This window comes from Tachypleus tridentatus, chromosome 8, assembly GCF_004210375.1.
Source record: "Tachypleus tridentatus isolate NWPU-2018 chromosome 8, ASM421037v1, whole genome shotgun sequence".
Classification (NCBI taxonomy): domain Eukaryota; kingdom Metazoa; phylum Arthropoda; class Merostomata; order Xiphosura; family Limulidae; genus Tachypleus; species Tachypleus tridentatus.
The window spans coordinates 44,326,411-44,348,766 of record NC_134832.1 but is presented as its reverse complement, the minus strand read 5'-3'; the positions used below and the strand labels follow the sequence as shown (position 1 = coordinate 44,348,766).

Below are 22,356 nucleotides of genomic sequence, written 5' to 3'. Positions count from 1 at the left end.
TGAAGTACTGTATAGTCTTGCATGTAATGCTTGAATGAAATTATTTAAAAATGCTCACGAATTATTCCTCAACCTAATAAATAATTTGATTCACATTTTAATACACTGGATTTATAAGGTAAGTTGGTTCTTTTTCTGGGTTTCATAAAAAGGTTACAATATAAAAAAATAGTTTAACCCTGTATTTTGCTGTAGAACTAATAAATGATATGTACTGTAAAACTTATCCTTAAATTCAACAAAGAATAATTTCTAAGCCAGTAAATTAATTAATTCAATTTAAGGACAGTGTTGCTGAAACAGTGCTTTTATGCCATCTATACATTTACATAGCCAAGGTGTGACCATGGTTACATGGGCTCTACAATTTGTTGATCCAAGTTGTGACCATGGTTACATGGGCTCTACAATTTGTTGATCCAAGGTGTGACCATGGTTACATGGGCTCTACAATTTGTTGATGGAGTTTAGAAATTAAACAGCACAAGATGGGGTACCCATATCCTCTGTACATGCAGATTTGCAATAGGCATCACAATTTTTCTGTTTCACCTCCATTTCCTGTCACAGAGAATAAAAATTTCACAAAGTTGGGGGTTGCACATTATGCAATATATATATTTAAATATATATTTTGAGAACTATGATCTTAATGGTTTTGATATGAGTTTATTGGCGTACTTGAGAATGATTGCACTAGTAATCAAAATATTGTACCTGTTCTAAAACAAATCTTTCTTACTGTAAAAGCTGTAACTTGTATATAATATGATGTGAATGGTTTTTAACTTAAGATGTAAAAAACAAGTATTTATTTTGTATTATATTTGACAAAAAAGTTAAATATAAATCTGTACTTTTGATCACACTTTATTAACAAAATCATAAATAACATGCCTGTTATCTCGTTCATATGGAAACAAAAACATGTTTCTCAGTTTATTACTTTAAAAAAAAATTAAATACAAATTGTACTAACACAATCATGAAAAACCAGTTTTACTGAATTATTATGAATAAAAAAATTTAGTACTGATTGAAACCTTTTCATGTTTCTTCTAGAAACTACCTGACACTTTTGAAAGTTGATAATATTAATAGTTAAAGAACTACATTAAAGGTTAATTCTAGTATATGCTGAAATCATAGGAAAATATTTTTAAACGAGAAATATAATAATTTAAGAGTGAACTGCCTCAAAATAATTTTTAACAGGCCTAACTGAAACACACAAATGAAGTTAAAAACAAAAAGTAAAAAAATCCAGCAAGTTCAATAGTTGTAGTAGTGCCTCCACATTCCCCTTTGTTTACATCGTATGACCACACCTTGGCTGGTAAAGTCAATTGAGAGGTCACTGTTTATCACGATCACCAGCTAAATTTACATAAAATATAACAATATGTCCTTATAAAGTTAAGATAAAGAATGAGCTCCTCATGTCTCATGGAGGAACAGAGTACATCAAGTCTTGAGATGGTTTAAAACTTGCACCTTAACTTAAGCTTTATCGTAATGAAAAAGGAATTAAGAACTGACATGTAACCTCTGGTGGTTCTGGTGTTGATGATAAGTCAAACTCATAACCAAGATCAGTTCCATGATACATCTAAAAACAACAAAATATCAAATGTTTTGATACAGTTTGACATAGGTTGTGTGCATGTACAGTAAAACCCCTAACTACTACTTTTGTTTCTAATAAATAGAATTATCTAGAATTTGTTTTCTTCCTTGTGTTTCAACCTATTAATCTTTAAGCCATGATTTGCTACAGAACTCTTAATTTTAAATTTTTTTCACTACCCCAGAAGGTTTATACGATTTTGTATTTTCTTTAAAATACATTACATAATCTTTAGAAAATTTTTACAATATACAATTACAAAAAACTGTAGTCAATGAGCTTATTACAGAGAAAAAAATCAAAAACATATCAGATGCATCCTTCCCACTGATTAACTGGCAATAATTTATCTATTAAAACTATCAAATAAGTCATTTATAAACTACTTAAATGAATCTGTTAAGTGGTAAATTTTGTACACACATTTTTCGCCTTTGTATCTTTATACTAGCAAGTGTATTCTAGGAGAAGTTGCACTATGCGTTATGCTGGTAAAATTATAGGCTATGCAGCATTAAACAAAAAACAAAAGGTTGCACATTTCTTCAAGTCTAACTGCTCTGAACTTACCAAGTTCTTGGTAATTTCTTGCTTGTTGCAGTTTATATTTATCTGATTTACAAACAAAAAATTGCACATTTCTCATGCACACTGGGGTAAAACTCATCTGAAATAGCAAATGTACCATTGGTAACCAGTACTCTTTATAGACAACTCGAGACTCTACCTTTGTTTCCATGATGGCCCTTGACATAAAATATACATGACTACATGAAAGAATCAGGATGACTGTGATGGTGAGGGGAAATTTACTGCAATGAATTTAATGATACATACATTATTAGGAACTGTATGGATGAAATCTAGGTAACCACAGTTAGGTCATTATCCTGGTACCATTGGATCTGATTAAAGATTGATGAACAAAAACATTCACCACCACTGTGCCCATAATATCTATCATTAATGCCTACCTTGAACAGGTAACTACTGGCCAGAAATTTTCCTGAACCTAAACCTTACACAGAATAACCTCTGGACCACTTTCAGGAAAGTATTTAACATTTATCCCTCCCACTGAGTACACATGGACTAGCTTCAGAAGGGAATTCAACAAATACCTCTCCACCTACAGAATACACCTGGAACAACTTCAGAGAAAGTTTTAACATATACCTCACCCATCAAACACTCCTAGATATGTCTGAGGAGAGGATTTAACATCTATATCAACCAACAAATACACATGAACTTACTTCAGAGGGTGAATTTCTCATCTACTTCACCCACCAAACACACCCAGACAAAAACCTTAGGGGAGGATTTAACATCTACTTTATCTACCAAACACATTGGAGAAACTATAAAATGTTAAAGAAATAAGAAAACATTACCCCAAAGTCTGTATCAGACACATATACAGAGTATACCACAATCTATAGCATTTCAAGTAAACATGTAATAAACATAAGCAATCTTGGTGTCCTCACACCACATGTTGCTATAATTGTACATAAAGCGGATAACAAATTTCAATTTATTAACAGTTTGAATATAATTTAGCAACTTGAAAGTACTTCTTAATAATTTAATTATTAATACAAATTGTTTATTTATTTACCAACTGTTTTAAAACTTTATTGAATAATTATAAACTGGACACTATTCCATAAAGTGATTTACAGGTTTATTGTGCCAAGCTTATATGAAATTCTATTGATTAAAACAAAAGTATATAATTAAAATAAAAGCATGTACAGACTTCTTTCTGAGTTAGTATTATTGTTTAATTAACTTGTATTACAAAACAAGATCTCTCCTAGATTTATAGAGAGATTATGGAACTTAAAGAATGTAAAATAACTACATTAATTATTATATAATTATATTATATAATTTAGCAACTTGAAAGTACTTCTTAATAATTTAATTATTAATACAAATTGTTTATTTATTTACCAACTGTTTTAAAACTTTATTGAATAATTATAAAATAACTACATTAATATTAGAATATTTTTGAAAATTCTAACCTTATGTTTCGTTGCACTAAGCAGTAATGGTTTGTCAGGTGTTTTTCTCTGATGTTCATCCTGTAAAAGATAAAATAATACAGACAGTGACAATTATCCTTACAGCTTTATTTTCTAAATAAATGTACAACTTAAGTAAAAATCTTAATGTGCTTCTAAGTTACTACTGTTGGTCAATTAATTTATATCACAAACAAGATCTTTCTAGGATTCGTAGAAATTATGCAACTTTAAGAAATATAGGATAACTACAATAATATTAGAACATTTTTGAAATCCTAACCTTATGTTTGGTTGCACTAAGGAGCAATGGTTTGTTGGGGGTTTGTCTCCAACGTTCATCCTATAAAAGAGAGGATAATACAAGAAGTGACAGTTATCCTTGCAGCTTTTTTTCTAGATAAAATTATTAAAAATTATTTTCACATATAGCCTGAGCATTTTTTAACAGCAATGTCCCAACCAGCTTTTGATTCAAAAGATAACATCCATCCAATAGGTTTTCTGCCATGTAACTGCAAATGCTCAGAAAGAAACTAACTTAAATCACAGCAGGATGATTCTTATTTTTAAAGTTTTGTTTTACAACACTATCACTCCCTCATTTCATTCCAATATATAAATAATTAACTCACACTAAATTTTATTAACATTGAGTAACATTTAGGGTGCTCTAAGTATCACTCATAGGGATGTCCTGACCTTGATAAAAAATCCACAAGACAATGATTTTCTTCTTAATCAGATGGAAAGAACATTATCTAAACTTAAATAAATATATTGAGAAATGTTTATAAAATGGAATAGTACACTGAAAAATACAACTAAAGAAAACTAATTTAAAATTAATGCTAGGAAAAAATACCCTTAATGAGAACATAAAATATTACTGTAGCTTTGAACCATAACTTGTAGTACTGAAACTAAAACCTGCATTCATACTGAGAAGTCACTACTGCTTATAAAGAGATAATATTGAACATTTAAATCATAAAAGTGATATAAAAGTCTGAAACACTGATGTCAAGTTAAAGTATTGTTTTAATAACTCTGTTTCTATAAAGTTTTGAAAAGTTGCAAGTTTACTCACATACAGTTTTGATTTCAATTACAGACCTCTAAGACTTTTGATTTAGAAATATCAAGTAATGGCACACCTGAGCACTGTAACCTTGAGATACTTGCGGCTCCTCAGGCGTATTCTGACGTAGACCATTAGCGCTTGTTTTTTCAGACAACAGCTGCTGTGGAACTGGTGGTGTTAGGTCATGACTGTTGTTTTTATGATCAGATGGTTTCTCTGAAAGAAAAACAAAATGACATAGCTTCATTACCCACATTAACTCATTACATTTCAAACTGAAGAATTAGTTGCATAGTTTTTAAATTAATAGTTGATAAGTCTCCTACGATATTATAATAGGAGATAAATTCCAAGACATACTGAACATAAAAGGTATTAAGCTAAGCACAAAAAAGAGAATTAGACAGATGAGGGATGAAGTTTTATGTTCATAATTTAAAGACCGATTTAATCAGGTGGAAATATACTGCAACAAAATTTAAAACAAAAGGAAATCACTCCTGTGGCTGATCAAATCTACAAATTGTTTTATTTTCATATCTTTCACAAGCAGCATATTCATATTTCATTATTTTGCACATATCTCCATCAAACACTGTTGAACGGAAAAATTTCCCTTATTCTATATTACAGTTAAACTGACATTTGTACCATAGAAACTAATAACATTAACAAATGGAAGATACATAGGACTATTCTTATTTGAAAAAAAAATGTTGCACCAAACATGCTTGCCCTTTCAGCCGTGGGGGGTTATAATGTGACGGTCAATCCCACAATTTATTGGTAAAAGAGCAGCCTAAGAGTTGGTAGTGGATAATGATGACTAGCTGCCTTCCCTCTAGTGTTAAACTGCAAAATTAGGGATGGCTAGTGCAGGTAGCCCTTGTGTAGCTTTGTGCAAAACTAAAAAAAATTAAAATAATAATAATCAAATACTTTGAACAGAAAACATAAAGGCGTTGTAAGCTATCAGGATAAATGGATTAATTAAGGGAAATATTTATTTTATTTCCAGTTCCAATTCAAGCTTTCTTTATCTTATAATTATATTTATTTGAAATTCTACTTAAAAAATACTGATGGTACTAAAAGTATATGAATATTTATCAATGTTACAAAGTATAGAACCATTGGTAGCTAATTATTACATCTTATTTATCAGTCTTGAAATTATATAAATAGCATAATCAATCTGAAGTTTATGATCACTTTGCTTATTTTTATATTTTCATGCATTCAGAATTCATTCCCTAAGCAATACCTTCTAAAAATAATTATTTAAATCCTTCAAATTTTATTTATATACTTCTTTGACCTAAGTATTTCCCAAGTACATGAAATAATTAAACAATATAAGATTGCTCATATTTTTCCCCCATGTTACCTAAATGAAGATACAAGTAAACTAAAAAATAGAAATGTTTTTTTTAGATATAACTTTATGCTGATGACTGTAAAAAATCCTCAATTCCCACTTTCTATGAGAACGATAAAAACTTTTGGAAGTCATGAGACTTCACTGCTAACTTATATCAACATAGGAACACAGACTTAATCAAAACTTTAGATTTTTCAATAATTTTTACTCATACTAAATATACCATTAAGTATCTTTATAGCTAACATGAATACAATTATTAAACATCAGTATTTAAATTTAACTAGAAGCATTACTTGAAAGATTAAACCAAAGAAAAAAATATTTTATACAAATATGTATACCTTTTATTTTCATTTATTCAACAATCTGTAAATACATGATATTTTGTAAAACCTTAAAAAAAATAAAACTATTTTAATTTACACCTAAAATCACAAAAACCTTTGTGAGTAATATCACTTCATTTAATAAGATCCATACTCTGGGTTTGTTACTAGATACATTTTTCTAAAATGACAGTACATAGCATATTTAATTAGTTTGATATGTTTTGTGCAATTTGAAGTAAAATACAGATAAATGAACACTCTGACTTCTTCTTTCTTCTATGTGTAGTTTTTATTATATTAATAGAATACAGTAAGGACTACATTGAAATATTTTAATATGCAGAACTTTTAGGTCAATCTGAAAACACACAGAGCTTTCCATGGTTATAAGAATGACAGAATTATTTATTTTCTATCATACATAACTGTATCTATTTAGGCTTGCAAAGCAAAAGTTGTAAAACTTAATGCAGCAGCTGTTGAACATTACTAATAACATTATGAATATAGATCTTACTACTACTTTTTTTTATAAATTTCTTTTATTTTAGTCTTCTGATATGTCTATTTAATATTCTATTAGAAAATACAAATTATAAACTAACTGTGGAATATAAATGTAAAAGTACTGTATTTTTATTAACCCTAATGATAAATCTTCATCTTTATCTAGAACAGCATTGATATCATATAAATTTTCCATTAAATTGTTGCTAGCAGAACATACTATATTTCATTCCAGTAATTCCTACTACAGATAACCTGCTACAATTTCTAACATGCTGTTGGTATAATTTTCCTATTCAGAAAATATATTATCGATAGGTACTTCCTTCCTCTCACAAAATTAACTCTTCTAATTTTATGCTGCTCTCTATATGCAAACTTTTTTAATAATGCATGCCACAAGTCTTCTGCACTCCCCTGTTGGTACAAAAGATTCCAAACCCACAGCTTGTTTTATGATACTGAAGGAACCAATCAACTAAAGTCCTTGCACAGGTTTGGGGTTGTCCATCCTCCTCCCTTGATTCTTCCTTCACAGAGGGTATAGATGAGATTTTTCTGTTTTGCAACAGGAATGTTATTGACCTTTGGATGTTTCAGGCCAATCTCAAGTTGAATACAGACAATGGACTTCCCTCACGTACTTAATGACACATTCCCAGATCTCTGGCTCAATGCCAACTCTGTGTTGTGCCCTGGAGTCACTGTTTTCCTCATATCCACAATTTTAGGGCTTAAGGTGAAGCCAGTATTATCCTTATCCTATTCTCATGAAGGTGTCAGTACCCAACAAGGAGGTTTTGGATGCAAATGACCTACCAAGCATGGTCTGCTGCACCCTAGTCACTCTATACCATGGGATGCATCCACCACTACCTGTATTACTTCTATGGGATTGATTTCCATATTTATGTTGTTAATATCACTCTACAGACTTATCCTTTCCTGCTTGGATATGATCCCTTCCTTTATCATAATGTTTGTATCTAGCTGGTCATGGTGAGAAGATACCTGGTTCTAAAGTAGTGCTGTGATTGTCCTTTAATCATCTAATCTGCTTCTCTCATCTATAAAAGTATTCTTCAGATACTTTATGGGTGTATGTCTGTTCTTCCCTTGCACTAGTCTCTTCTCCTTTACAATGTGAGATCCTAGCTAATCCTGTGTGTGTAAGGTAGCACCATATCAGGAGTTATAATTTTTCTATACTGAAAATGTACTTCCAATAGGTACTTCCTTCTTCACCCCTCCTTCCCCACAGTCTTTCAAAGCTAGCGTTCCTTACACAGTTCCTAATTCTCCCACCTTTAAAGGGCATTGCAACCAAGATTATTAAAAATATAACCAATTTTTAAACTCAATGAAATGAACACACAATTTCTTTCTCATATGATCAGGTACATTCTCAGTAAACAAGATGATGAATCAATTGAGAAAACTAATTTGTCAAAATACAGGGATAAAATCATAAGACCAAGACTCATCACATGGTATAAATAACCTGTATTTACAGCCTTCAAAAGATTCCACATGAGTAAGACAGCACCTCATTTCTTGGAAAAGGCAGCATAAGTTTCAGACAGAAATGTTCTATCAGGATACAAATAGAGCAGTTTCCTTAAAAACAAGATATGATATGAATCTAGAGCATAAAGATCTGATTACTTCTTCCTCTGAGCAAGTAAAAGAAGAAAATAAATCTTAAGTGAAAGGTAATAAAGCAAATAAGTTGCTTAGAGCTCAAATGATGATGAAGCTTAACACAGAACATTCAAAATCAAGACCCAAATCCCAAGTTAGACAGTGTTGAGGCATACATGATGTTGAATGTTAAATGCCCTCAAAATACGTTTGTATGAAAAAAAATGGAGAAAAAAGCAAAAAGAAAAATTCTGCATGCAGTATTGAAAGGTATCCAATTAAGTCAATAATTATTAAGTAATAGAGAACACAGAAAGGTGTCATTCACTAAAGAGATATATGGACAAAGATATCACCTGTTGAGTAATGGTGAAAGACAGGAAATAGTGTTAATAAAAAACAACTCAAAATGACTGGTAAAGAACAAGGGAAGAATACCAGCAGGACTTTAAGATACAAACAACCAGTTGTCACCAATAAAGATTTAAAATATGGAAGCCAGAAGCTGATGAAGAAGTGTGGATTAAAAACAAACAAACAAAGGATCTTCTAGAGTAAAGCTACTCTTGTATGGCCAAATGGGTGCTACAACAATAATTTGGCTTTACATGGAAGAAATCTTGGCAAGTATCATACGTAGAAAACAAAGAAGAAAACAACCTAAAGGAGTAGATCCATCCAAATTTTGACTTAAAAATAATAATTCACAGCCAAATCTAGAACAGAGTACCCAAATAAAAGAGAAAGACAACAAATATATGAAGTGGTGAAAACACCAATCACAGGATAGCCAAGGCTATTCTTTACCCAATGGAAAAAACAAATAGTGAAGAGCCCATTTGATACGAAGAACTGAAAAAGTCCTGGAGAAAGAATCCTAAAGAACGTTCATCATACCCGGCACATGACAAATATAAAGATTAACAATGTGAGAGTGAAACAACAATAATGACAACTACTTGACAGACTGTGAAAACAAGTACCTCCCTGACAACTGATATAACATTACTGTAGAATTGTCTGATGTTGCAATATTATTTGTGGTGGAAACAGAATGACAACTGATTATACCCACAACAAAATGCCACAGTTTAAGAAGGATATGAAATACTGTCTCAAGGGGTGCAGAAGTGCCTGAAATGTGTTGCTTTCCCAAAACCTCACTCCAACACAAAAGAGAAGCAGTTGTGAAGTAATGAAATATATTGGTAGAGGAATAGTCCAGGATAATTGTCACAACTAACTTTCCACTAAGACACCAAATTTCAATGAAGTAGGAAATGACATCAAATAGGAAAGCCATAGTCTCCATAGAAGAGAAAAGTGGAGAGCCTCCAGAACAGTAATAATCCAAAACCTTAGATGAACAAGATATTGAATCAAAATCAGCATCAGCTGGGAGTTGAAACTGTGGATGATCCATCCAAGATATGTAACCAACTGGGTGGTCAGCCACATATGTGCCAAACAATAGGCAGACAAAAGAACTAGTATGAGCCAATCACCCATGAAATAATGGAAATCTATACCAAATGAGTACAGAATACCTGTGAAAACCAATACCACTCAACAAAACATGTGTAAAGCTAAGGCTAGACCAAAAGAAAGAGTTAATTAGTGAACCACTTCTCAAAGGTAAAACCTAAGAAGTCAATGAGATAAGTGTTGAAGGGATTAAGCCACTATGGTCATCCAGTGGTTTCACTGAAAAACGTTTTTTCAGAAATTTTATGTTCTTCATTTTGAAATGGGTAACAGTAAGATAGGAACTGAGTAGAAAGATGTCTGTTACAACTCTCAAATCAACAGTCTTTTGAGGAAAAATAAAAAGATGAGAGTGAAAACCTGGAGACAAAATGTACAACATTTTTTGTTGATCCTTCAAAAGAAGATCTGAATCTTCTTGATCCAGAAGTTGCTGACAATTTGAGCTCCATGGAAGAAAAAAATAAATAACATGAAGGAAGAAAAGAAGAAGAAAGTGAGAATAAAGTAGAGAACCAGACCAAAGAAAATTATTGAACCTAATGGTCCCATAAATAAACAAAAATACCAGATGGCAGAACTATGAATCAGGAAGAAGATCATAAGTTTCTAATAAATTTACTTTTATGTCAGATAATATAACAGGGACAAAAGACTCAGAGAGAGTAAAAGCTACAAATGTTGAAGTGGTCTCAGGTGTAGAAGAGACCAATGAAATATCAGGTTAACGAGACCCAACCTGACACTGGTAAAATTAATAATTCAAAAATAATTAATGACCAGTTCAACTCCTACTGATGTGATGTGACTTCATTAGAAACAACCAACAAACACGTATTTTTGTAAAAATGAAGTATATTCAAGTTCAGATACTAATCATCCTTACTGATATTGTGTCTCATAAAACAAAAGCATGATTAATCACATAAAAAGAAATAATCAATATCAATAGAGAAGTCAGATAACTGTTGAAAATACAAAGTCCACTAGATTATCACTACAATGAAACATTTGAGAATCAATTAACTATCAAGTCAAACAAACCAAATGAGAAGACCTCTCCCAAAATACTCTTAGCACAAGAAACATGAAGATATTGGGCTGATTTAAAAAAAAAAATACTATTATGTCAAGTGATGGCAGGAAAAATAAGGATGCTAACACAATTAGGTAAAGTCAATATCTTGTGTCATTGGCACTAACCTGTAATGGAAACTCCCACAGAGACAACAGCTGGTGGCTCAGAATGCACAGCCTGAATATACTGACTAATCAGGGTTGAAAATCAGCCATGGGACCTCCTTGTACAGTGGAAGCAAAATGAGGAAGTAAGACCCCGAATGAGAAGAAATAGAAATATTAAAATTAGCAGAATCGTTAACATCAGGGTTAGCATTAATATGTACCCAGGAGTAATGGAGCAAATAATACATACAGTACGATTCAACATAAAACATCGAAGTTTTGGTAGAAATACATAACATATGTTGTTCCCTCATACATGTGTAAATCATAAGAAAGGTGAGAAAGTTGTGGGTAGGTATGACACAAGTATTGCCTTATGGCAAGGACATTCAGAACCTTAGGTCATGTGACAATGATAGAACAAGTTCTACTCAATGAGAGGTGCTTGTATTTCAAAAAGAAAAAGAAGTCTGTCTGTTTGGAATGTATGCTACAAGACCCCAACCCCCACTCTTAGTAACTTTCATATTTATATTAGAACTATCACTAAAATAGAAAAAATAGTCCTTCTAAAAAATTTCCTTTATTAAGTAATTTCTGCCTCTTTTTTTAACACTTGTCTCAAGTAACTGTAAATATTAATTTTTTCTGTGATGCACACTATACATTAACTTCACTTTTAATGCACAAGTTTTCAAAAGTATATAATTATAGGATTTAAACTATATATATATTTAATACTTTTTTTTAGGGTACAGCTTGAATAAAGAGATGAAAATAAATAAATACATTTAGATACTCTCATGGGAATAACAAACAGGTAATTGTACGTATGAAATTATGACACACAAACATACACTATATCAATACAAAAGTGTGAAGAAATGACAAAATACACCTGTGTAAAAGTCACAATAAAAACAAGCACCACAACATACTATGCAGTTGATAAAATCAAGTGCAATTGGCAAGCCAAAAGGTCAAATATACTTATTAAATACCAAAAATGTCACATTAATTTCCATATTTTATAATTTGGTAATTAATCTTTAATGACTGATTAAAGGAGTGACTGTTATGGTAAAATTAGACAATAATTATAAAGAAGCCATTCTGCTCATCCTGTTAAGTTTATAATCTAGACCAGCAGTTCTCAAACTCTAATAACCCAAGAACCCTTTTTAGTTTAAAATTTGTTTGCAGACCCCAAAACCTATAAGTGTTTTGTTTTGCAAAAAGATATGTACATGAAATGCTGTATTCCAAAATTAAGTGTTCTAATTCAAATACTGTAAATTTAATCTGATGAAGAATATTTTTATTCTAGAAATCTTTCTTTTTTAAATATTTTATGAAATTTTGAACATGACTCGCAGCCCTCCTGGATTACCCAAGCAGATTTGAGTTTGAAATATGCTGTTCTAGACTATGATGCACAAACACAATAGAAACTCAACTGTTTATAAGTAAAGGAACATCACGTGTTTCATAAAAAAGTTTTAGATGAGCAAACAATGAATTAGGTTGTGGCTTTTAAAATTGATTTACTGAAATCTTAGTATGCAGATAAAAAAATTCTTATGGTCAACCACAATATATTAAAATTTATTTTAAAGTTCTGATGAATTTATATAGCTTGACCAAGTTTCAATAAAGTAATATTGGAAAAACAACAACACCTGACTTCAATCAGATATTTCTATAATATATATATATACAAAATTTTTGTTTTGTTTTTGTGAAACTGAATGAAATCATTTCAATACATATTTTAATTCCTAACATGTTTCATGAACATGCTCAAACTGAACCAAACAAGGTGTGTGAGTGTGTAAGCACGCACTAGGGTAGGTTTAACATTGCATCATGCAGACACATTTGATATACATTTTGTTTCAACATATTCTACACCCATATTATGCTTGATGACAGAAACTAATTTCTGAACACTGGTACAAAGAAACTACAATAGAAACTTAACACCATACAGTACCTACAATAAGGGGTAAATCCATTCTTAAAGCAAAGTGGGTTAAAAAATAGTTACAAACTTTTCCACTAAAGGTAATTATTTACAATCTGCTACTATCAAGAAATGCAATTGTTATTTCTGTGCTTCTTTTACACAGATATTTACTGAAGATTACAATAGAAACAACCAACAGGTTCATGTTAAAGTGTGTTTGGGACAATGAATACTTTATTAGCTCAACATAAGTTGCTGCTCTAGAAACTTCACTTTGGTAAAGTGCATTGTTATGAAATACTTTGAGCATACAAAGTCCACACATTAAAGTGAGAGTTTTTTTTTTAAATTAAATGTAGAGAACTTAGAAATAGTAATTAACAAGTCAACAGTAATCTCAACACAAGATAACACAGCTTTAGTAACGGTAATCTCAACACAAGATAACACAGCTTTGGTAGCAATACAGGCCTGGCATGACCAGGTGGTTAAAGCACTCGACTCGTAATCCAAGGGTTGCAGGTACAAATACCTGTCACACCAAACATTCTCACCCTTTCAGCCATGGGAGCATTATAATGTGTCACTCAATGCTACTATTTGTCGGGAATAAAGTAGCCCAAAAGTTGGTGGTGGGTGGTAATGACTAGTTGCCTTCCCTCTAGTCTTGCACTGCAAAATTAGGGACAGCTAGTGCAAATAGCTCGTGTAGCTTTGTGCAAAATTCAAAACAAACCAAACTGGTAGCAATAGTTAAAAAGTCAGCAGTACTCTCAACACAAGATAACACACAGCTTTGGTGATAGCAATCAGCAAGTCAGCAGTAATCTCAACAGAAGATAACACAAAAACTGCAGTTTCTAATTAGATAGTTTCTTTTCTTCCATGTATGATTTTTTTTTTTTTGTTTAAATATGAATCAAGGAAATTGAGAAATGTTGCTTCAAATAAGATTTTCACAGCCTTTTTATACACAATGTGTCTTGAAATAGAAGGTATATTTATGCTATATCATAAAACTATTATATGTTTAGTTAGTTTCAAGAAAACACTTGCAAAAGTTTACACATACAAATCTCGTGAGTATAAAAAAATTAATTAAGTATTAAAGAACATGATAAATGGTGAAGAAACAGAAGTGTCATTTACTTTGGAACCAGAGAAACAATCGTACGACTGACTTTGCAGATACCATACAATCACATTAAAGTTTTCATCAAAAAATATTAATAGAAGTATAGTAAAAAGAATGTTCTATATGTTGACACAACTGTTATACCTCACCACCCACATTTTTGTTCCAAGTGATGCCACTGTGAACAAAGTTGTAGGTTAACACTATTTTGATTTAACCTTCTACAATAACTATTTATAAAGTGATATGTCATAGCATAACAAATGTGGTTCAGCATTACACCTAACAGATCTTTTACTTTCTCTGCAAGTTGATAGACAAAGTATAATTTTTAGTCACACATAAATTGGTTGAAGTTTCAATATGAAGAACAAAAATACTTAGATCACGATTTGTAATCATTACCTGGCTTATTTGACTGTTTATTAATTTTACAAAAATCTGGTGTGATATCTTTTTTTTGCTTGGAGAACACAGGGTCGTCCAGGGATGTTTCCCAACTTCGAACAGTTGTATGTACTTCAGCTACCCCCTTATGTGTTGCTTCTGATGACTCACACCTGAATAAGATATCAAGTTTACTATTTAGTATCACAATAGCAGATATTTACAGTAGCAAAACCCATGGAAGCTCTTACAAACCAACAACACGTGTTATATCCTATTGAATTAAATACTACAGTCCTATATATTATATGATAATAATACTTGATGACTTAAAAAAACAAACAAAACAGGGCATACTAACAGAAAAAAAAAATTGAGGTTTAGTCTCAGAAGCACTAGATTTTGATCTTTTCATCTAGTCCACGTGTATCCCACAAGAAATAGAAAAAAACAGTGCAATAAATACATTAAATTTGAAATGAAAGAAAGTTTCAATACAACTCAGTGTGAGAAGAAAGGTGCCTCAGTGTTTGAAATGATATAGACACCAAAGATACTCTTAAATGCTCCTAAAGTAAAGTAGGTATTATGCATTAAAGTATCATCCTTTCAGCCATAGGATGATAAACAAAATAAAAAACAGGAAATTAGTGCAGTTTTTAAGTAAGGAGAATAAACAAAGTTGAAACATATTTCAAAAAGGACAGTGTACACTGTATTCTACCACAGAGTTAGACAACATGAAATGAAATTACTGGGTGTTGATTATACACTAATGTCTAGATTAAACACCAGAAGAAAATCAATAAGACAGTAAGATGCTGCAACTGGTGGAATGTAAGGAGAAATGCCTTTTCCAAATCTCCTCCAACAGCCATGTGAACCCTCTACAGAAACTAGTTAAACTGGTGGGAACAAAAAGATACACATCTTCATTGATAAGAAAAAGTTCAAGAAAAAAAACAAAAACACAGAGTCCTGGAAATGTTCAGTGAAGAATAAATAATCATATTCTCTCAAAAATCACACTGGGGAAGGAAAGAGTGACTACATGTTTTTCAACTGTAGAGACAATCTTTTTCAGTAACTGTAATGTATTCATAAAACATTTAGTAGTATATTATATTAATTAATACTCTCAAGTACTAATAGTGTTTCTTATAATACCTGTCTTGTATGCAAACTAGTGTGAAGATAATTGGTTTTTAAACAGAATAAAATACATTTGTTGGAATACTACAACAGTAACATAATAAAACATGATTAAATATTTTATACTGCTTTTTTTTCTTTACACTTGCAAAATAGTTTATATCTATCATGTTAAAATGTAAAAAATAGAACTTAAAATGTTGACATGCATAATAGTTCACATACATTCATAAAGTTGATGTGTAGTGTATTTATATCAATAAAATGTTTACATTTATGGAAAAAAAAAGATCTACTAAACTATCAACAACTTCGAAATTTAAAATTAACTACATTCCATAGGTTTCACATAACAAAATAAGTCAAAGTAATTCACAAAACAATCTTCAATCTTACATAGCCTTAGGTTTTTCATTATTTCTGAGTGCTTTTTGTTGAAACAAAAGTCTACTGTAATCCCTGGTAGGGTACTTCAAGTTGAAATCAGCAAGGTCAGGAGTTCGATCAAAATCTTGTCTTTTCTTTGTTGTGGAGATGGCAGGAGTGTTTCTTTACGAAGCCACTTAAGGTCAAACAATATTTGTTACAAAAAGTCTTTTTCTCTTAATGCCACTATGATTAATACCAATAAAATATTTCAGGAAAAGCAGAACTGCCTTTTATAACAACAGATGATATAGATGGAGTTGCTAAGTTTTTTGGGTTTTTTTTAGAGTATTGATACATAAAAATTAAAACCAAGCAAGATTAAATATATAACAAAAATGGATTAAAACACACACAAAAATAATAAAACACTAGTGCTGTTCTAATGACTGGAGTATCATTAATTTAAAATTCAATGTTGTCTAACAATATTATTATTTTCTTCACCATTTTTTCAGAACCAAGACTATTTTCTTGTACAAAAAAAAAAAAGTATTTTCTAAAATTTGTGACAAAAAGAACCTCTAGTACTCAATACATTACTCAATATAGATAAAATGTTTTAAAAGCAGTTTCTAATCTCTTAAACAAGGTCACCAAATGATTAGTTTGGTTACCCTGTACAGCAAGAGAAAATGTCCTTAAAATTTTCCTCACATAACATAAAATGTAAGTTTTAATACAATTATTGCAAATTACAAGAGACCAAAGGATAACACTAGCTGTAAGATTATGTGTATTTATAAATGTCTCAGTGATAATGAGAAAAGTATATACTAAACTATTAAGATTAAATTATAAAGGATACAAGACTTTTTTTTCTTCTGTGTTTTCATTTTCACAAGTAAAGGAGTTGCTCAGGAAAAATGCATTATGGTTTTGTATCTCACCTTTTTGTATTTCAGTAAAAGTATTCTCCAAACAAGCATCTGCACTACTGGATACTTCTACTTCTGAAAAATTAATTTACACAGTTAGCAGTTTTATAATTACTTTTACTAGTTTCATTCAGCCTATGAAAATTATATCAATGTTTATCATCTCGGTTATCTTTAATTTAAAAAAAAAAAAATAGTTAAAGAATAATGACATTGTGATACAGAACAGTACCATATGCTTACTATTCCCTTAATTAATATGTATGTTTTTCAAAATTTCTGTTTTTCTTTCAGTTTAACATAGATACAAAAAGTCATTTAAGGAAACAAATCTAACTCCTCATCATTCTAGCTCTGCGAGATACCTGGATATACTTATTGATAGTTAATTGCATTTTCTTGCAGGAGAGATTGGTCAAGATTTTCCACAGAAGATGTTTTTTTTTTTCTGTTGACAAATCATTTAATGACCCGGAACTTCTCTACTTCTGCAATTTAATATGAATGGATGAAAATCATGTACACAAAATGTGGTCATGTGCAATATGTTTCTATTATTATTGTGTTTTGTAGTATTGAACACATCTTTCCCTGGTGTTAAGATTTTTTGCTAAGACTTAGATTCGGTTCAGTGTTTAACTCTTAATAACTTTGATTTGTATATTTGTTTAACTCTTTATTTTATTTTAAATATGACTATTTTTAGTTTCTAACTTTTAGTTTAATCTAAAAAAGGGGGATCACTCTGGACTGGTAAGATAGTTCACAAGGGTTTCTCTTTTCTATGTTACAGAATAAAAAAGTATTTGACAATATTTTGTAATATTATCAATTTCAGTGTGTGAAAAGGACTCTGATTAGTGCATTTGATATATGATTACAGTATCAAAATGTAGTAAATGTACACACAAATCTGCAAATATCTATTGCTGTAATGGGTTACTTCAAATACTTCCAAAGATTAATCTCATAACAGAGTGAATCACAAGTCATGAATAACAATTAAGCAATTATATTTACAGAATATATTGTAAATTAAAATCAGTAAAATATAATACTATATAAGTTGCCTATGACTATTCACTCAAGCCTATACATAAGAAAAGCAAATTAAATTAGAATCCAAAATCCAAGTTTTTTTAATTGTAGTGAAAAAATGTTTGTTTCATGATTCAGAAATAACTCTAAATCAAAACAGAAATTAAAAACATACCAAACTAAAAAAGCACTCAGTAAACTGCATACCTCCACCATTCAGTCCTCAAAAAATACAGAAATACATCCATACACATCTATCATTATCAATGGTCACATATCACGTTTGGCAAGACGTTTTGTTAAAATCCAGTAATTTTTTATTGAGTTACAGAGTAAAAATAGTGTGAAAAATCAGTCCCCATGTTGACAGATTTTTTTTTCAATTTTCATGACCATGCTGTGACACTGACTCTCCAAAAACTAATCACTTCTAAGTTGAATCATTGTCTAAATGCAGAACACTTTTTATCCAAATACATTCAAGTATTTTTGTAAAATCTTGCTAACAAATACACAAACACGCACAAGGATGAAAAACATAATCTATGTGGAAGTAGTAGTAATGTAATATATAAATATTGGTCTTTTTATTTCTCAAAGTAGACATAATTAATAAAAAGATCATGAAACTAGGAAACCTGAAACAATGAACATTCAGGAAGGTATTTTTCTATCTATCTATATATATAAAATTTTGTCAAAATATACAAATTTCACAAATATTTTCACAAAATACACATGAATTTCATCACAAAAAAGTGAAATGTTTCAAATCCTTTACAATTTGCCTCAAACAGCTTTTGAGACATCTGTGATATGGGAGATAAAAGTGAAGTGGGGTGAGGAGTGTATGTGTGTTTTCTTATAGCAAAGTCACATCGGGCTATCTGTCGAGTCCACCAAGTGGAATTGAAACCCTGATTTTAGCACTGTAAATCCGTAGGCTTACCACTGTACCAGCGGGGGACATAGGGTGAGGAGGGAAACCATTTTTGCCCTTAGTATGATTAGATGTATCAGTCAAGCCTATCTTTTGTTTTAATGATACATTTGCCTGTCTTACTATATTGTTTGTAAGAGTTAACACACACATACATATATGGATGTTTTTAAAATAGTTTTAATTTACTTCAGTGAACCAATAAGTCCCTCATTATCTCTAAATATTATGTTTAAGTATTTTGCACTGTCACAAAGCAACAACCAAAGTTTAGCTGTTCCATTTTATGGCTGTATGAATGAGTATTTAAAGGCAAAATTTCTTAATAAAATATACTGGCCCTCTTTTAAATGTTTCTATCTTTAAAAAACATTGCAATAAGCAATTGAATCTTTTTTTACATAGGTAATAATTTGTTTTCTTAATGAAAACACAAAACAAAACATTACATGTGTCTGTTCTGTGACTGTTGCCATTAAAAATAACATTATAAGATATATTACACACACAATAAAGTGTTATGAAAGCTCTGAAATTAGTTTATCTTGATTTGTACTGTTGTCTCATACAAGTTTTCTTGTATAGTAATTCACACTTACTCTGTATTAATACCTACCAGGTTTAGACCAAGATCGATACCCATATTTTTTAAAAACTTCTTCCACTTGAGCTATCTTCTCTGTTATCTCATCTACAATATTCCTGGTATCTTTCAAACATTTGTCTCCTGTCACTTTTAAATGGTGCAGCTTCTCAGAGGATTCTTGGGCACTAACCTAACATGTAAAAAAAGTATTAAAATAAAACTAATAAACAGTTTCTTATTAAAATTATGTTTGAGAACACTATTGCTAACACATTATTAACAAGTACTATTTGATACATTATTTACAGCAATATAACAATCTTTTTTTTTTTTTTTACAGTGCAGTAATACCATTTTCAATTTGAAAAAAAATATTAATTTCTATTTATGGTTGATCATTACACATTATACTTAGAACATTCTACTCTTTATAAAAATATGCAGCTGGAAAATCTGAGTTATTTTATAATGTCATAATGAAAAATAAGTGAAAAAAGTACACAACCAGAATAGTTTGTAGCTCTTCTCGTAAATGTGACAACTGAAGAGCAGCAGAATTTTCTGGCAGTCTGGTCAAAGAAAAATCACTGTGTTTTTTAATCTCATTGACATCTTTATCAAGTGAAAATGCTAGTTGTTTCAACTTTGGAAAAAATGGCAGGGACTTGACTAAACCTTGGTCTCCACAGGACATGGCTGAAATTAGAGAAAACAAATTACAAGTACCAATCAACTTTTACTTGATATGTGTACAAGCAAGATTATTTTTCTTTCTTCTCAAATACTAATAATAATGATAACCAACTGATTTTAATGCTTAATGTACCTAGTGGCCACATAAGTTACTCAGGTTATTCTTTGATCATAGCTCCAATGTTAGAACAAAGCCCAATTACAATAGTAAATATTAATAACTCACCAAAATGCATTCCATATATTTTTGCACTTTCAACAAAACTACCAAAAGAAAACTATATGCAATTTTTGAGACTTTACATTTCCTAATGCTAATTTAAATTCAGTACTGGTAAGGTTAAAACAATGGAAATTGTAAATCACAATTACCTGTATCTTTAGTTTTGTTTACATTTAATTATTCAGATCTGATGCACATTAATATATCAATATTTCATTAAACCTAAATATCTGTCACAGGCAGCTTTTGCAATCAAAATTATTTAGTAATAACCTGTAAATTAATATTTATTGATGTAACTTTATACTACTTTAAAAAGTTAAGCTTTTAGTTTTATTTAAATTATTAGTATTACTAACAATAAAAATATTACAATTTAAATCGAAGCTATCACTATCATGATAAAGTTCATAACGTACAAGCTGCAAAATAATGGTTGTTATAGTACTTATAAATAAAAATAATTCACAAAACACAAAAGCTGACCTACAGAACCCAAAAGAATTTAAAATTATTATTCATATTATCACTATTAGTAATGCTAATACTCAGTAAAAATGGCTATCGAGATTACCGTGTACGACTGTAAATATAACTAACGGATGTATTTACTTCAAATAACAAATAATAATACTAATAGTTGATTATATTAACACATATCTCCTGTACTGCAGCTTCTACAAGTTTGGTTTAATAATAAATATAACTCACTTGATTCTTTGAAATAAACCTTAAAGTTAAAATACGACTTTAACTGAAGTCTTAAATTTTGTCCCGCATAAAATTTAACATTCAAAATTTGTATACTTAAACTTTCGCGCCATCTCATGTCTTAATAAATAAATGTTTGTCCAAACATAAAAGTAAATAATAGGGTCTTGTCTGATTAAAAGCAATAAGCTATAGAATTTTAAATACATTCACTTCCATTAAATTTTACTTTCATATTTATTACCCACTAGATGAATGGTCATTTGTTGATTCTACCGTGTTTCTCCGATAATAAGACCTAGTGTAATTTTTGGGGATAGTTTTAATATAAGCCCTATCCTTAAAATAAGCCCTAGTTAAGAGTGGCAGAAAGAGGAAAGAAATAAAAAAAATTAATTTATTAATTAGTTTAATAGTTAGTTAATTAGTTTGTTTAAGTATTAATCAGTTAGTTTAATAGTTTAATAATAGTTTATTTTAAATGGTTAGTTTAATAGTTTTACTTTGTAACTTCATTTTTTTTAATATATCAAAATAAGACATCCCCCGAAAATAAGCCCTAGTGTCATATTTTGGAGTGAAAATTAATATAAGCCCTGTCTTATTTTCGGAGAAACACGGTAGTAAGTCCAAATGCTATTTATTACATACACATACACACACATTATGATTTACTACAATTGCTTACAACGTTTTCAATTTTTGTTATAAATTAATAAAACAGTCTTCTTATTCACAAAAATTAAAAAGAAGGGTAACATTTAAGTCTGAACAAAAGAAATAGTGTTGAAAGTTCCTAATAATTTAATCAAATAAAATATTTTATTAGAAACTTGTATGTGCATTTTTCCCATCAAATGATTTACCCTCGTCATCAAGAATGATTTACTTTTTATACTAATATGTATTCATATTTAATGATAAAATATTAAGCAACAAAATCAAA

General features: G+C 30.3%; 1 protein-coding gene across 2 annotated transcripts; it reads right to left on the bottom strand.

Annotated features, from left to right (window-relative positions):
* Positions 1-900: 900 nt before the first annotated feature.
* LOC143222314 (uncharacterized) lies at positions 901-21,726 on the bottom strand. Of its 2 annotated transcripts, none has more exons than XM_076448679.1 (10): positions 21,655-21,726; positions 20,289-20,479; positions 19,814-19,973; positions 17,150-17,294; positions 16,312-16,464; positions 14,782-14,936; positions 4,818-4,960; positions 3,944-4,003; positions 3,661-3,720; positions 901-1,609 (listed from the first exon to the last, which is right to left on the bottom strand). In XM_076448679.1, exons 1-10 carry the CDS (start codon positions 21,671-21,673, stop codon positions 1,508-1,510), a joined length of 1,188 nt encoding a protein of 395 aa, XP_076304794.1. In that variant the 5' UTR covers positions 21,674-21,726; the 3' UTR covers positions 901-1,507. The 2 variants fall into 2 exon arrangements, with proteins under 2 accessions (XP_076304794.1, XP_076304793.1); XM_076448678.1 differs by lacking the exon at positions 21,655-21,726 and adding an exon at positions 21,411-21,648.
* Between the last annotated feature and the right edge of the window lie 630 nt (positions 21,727-22,356).

Coding starts and splice junctions, on each gene's coding strand:
- LOC143222314 (XM_076448678.1), bottom strand. CDS start 21,528: ATGAGATGGCGCGAAAGTTTAAGTATACAAATTTTGAATGTTAAATTT. Junction 17,295..19,813: donor TCGATCTTGGTCTAAACCTG/GTAGGTATTAAT, acceptor TTAATTTTTCAG/AAGTAGAAGTATCCAGTAGT. Junction 16,465..17,149: donor ACAGAAGAAAAAAAAGTCTT/GTATCCTTTATA, acceptor GGCTTCGTAAAG/AAACACTCCTGCCATCTCCA.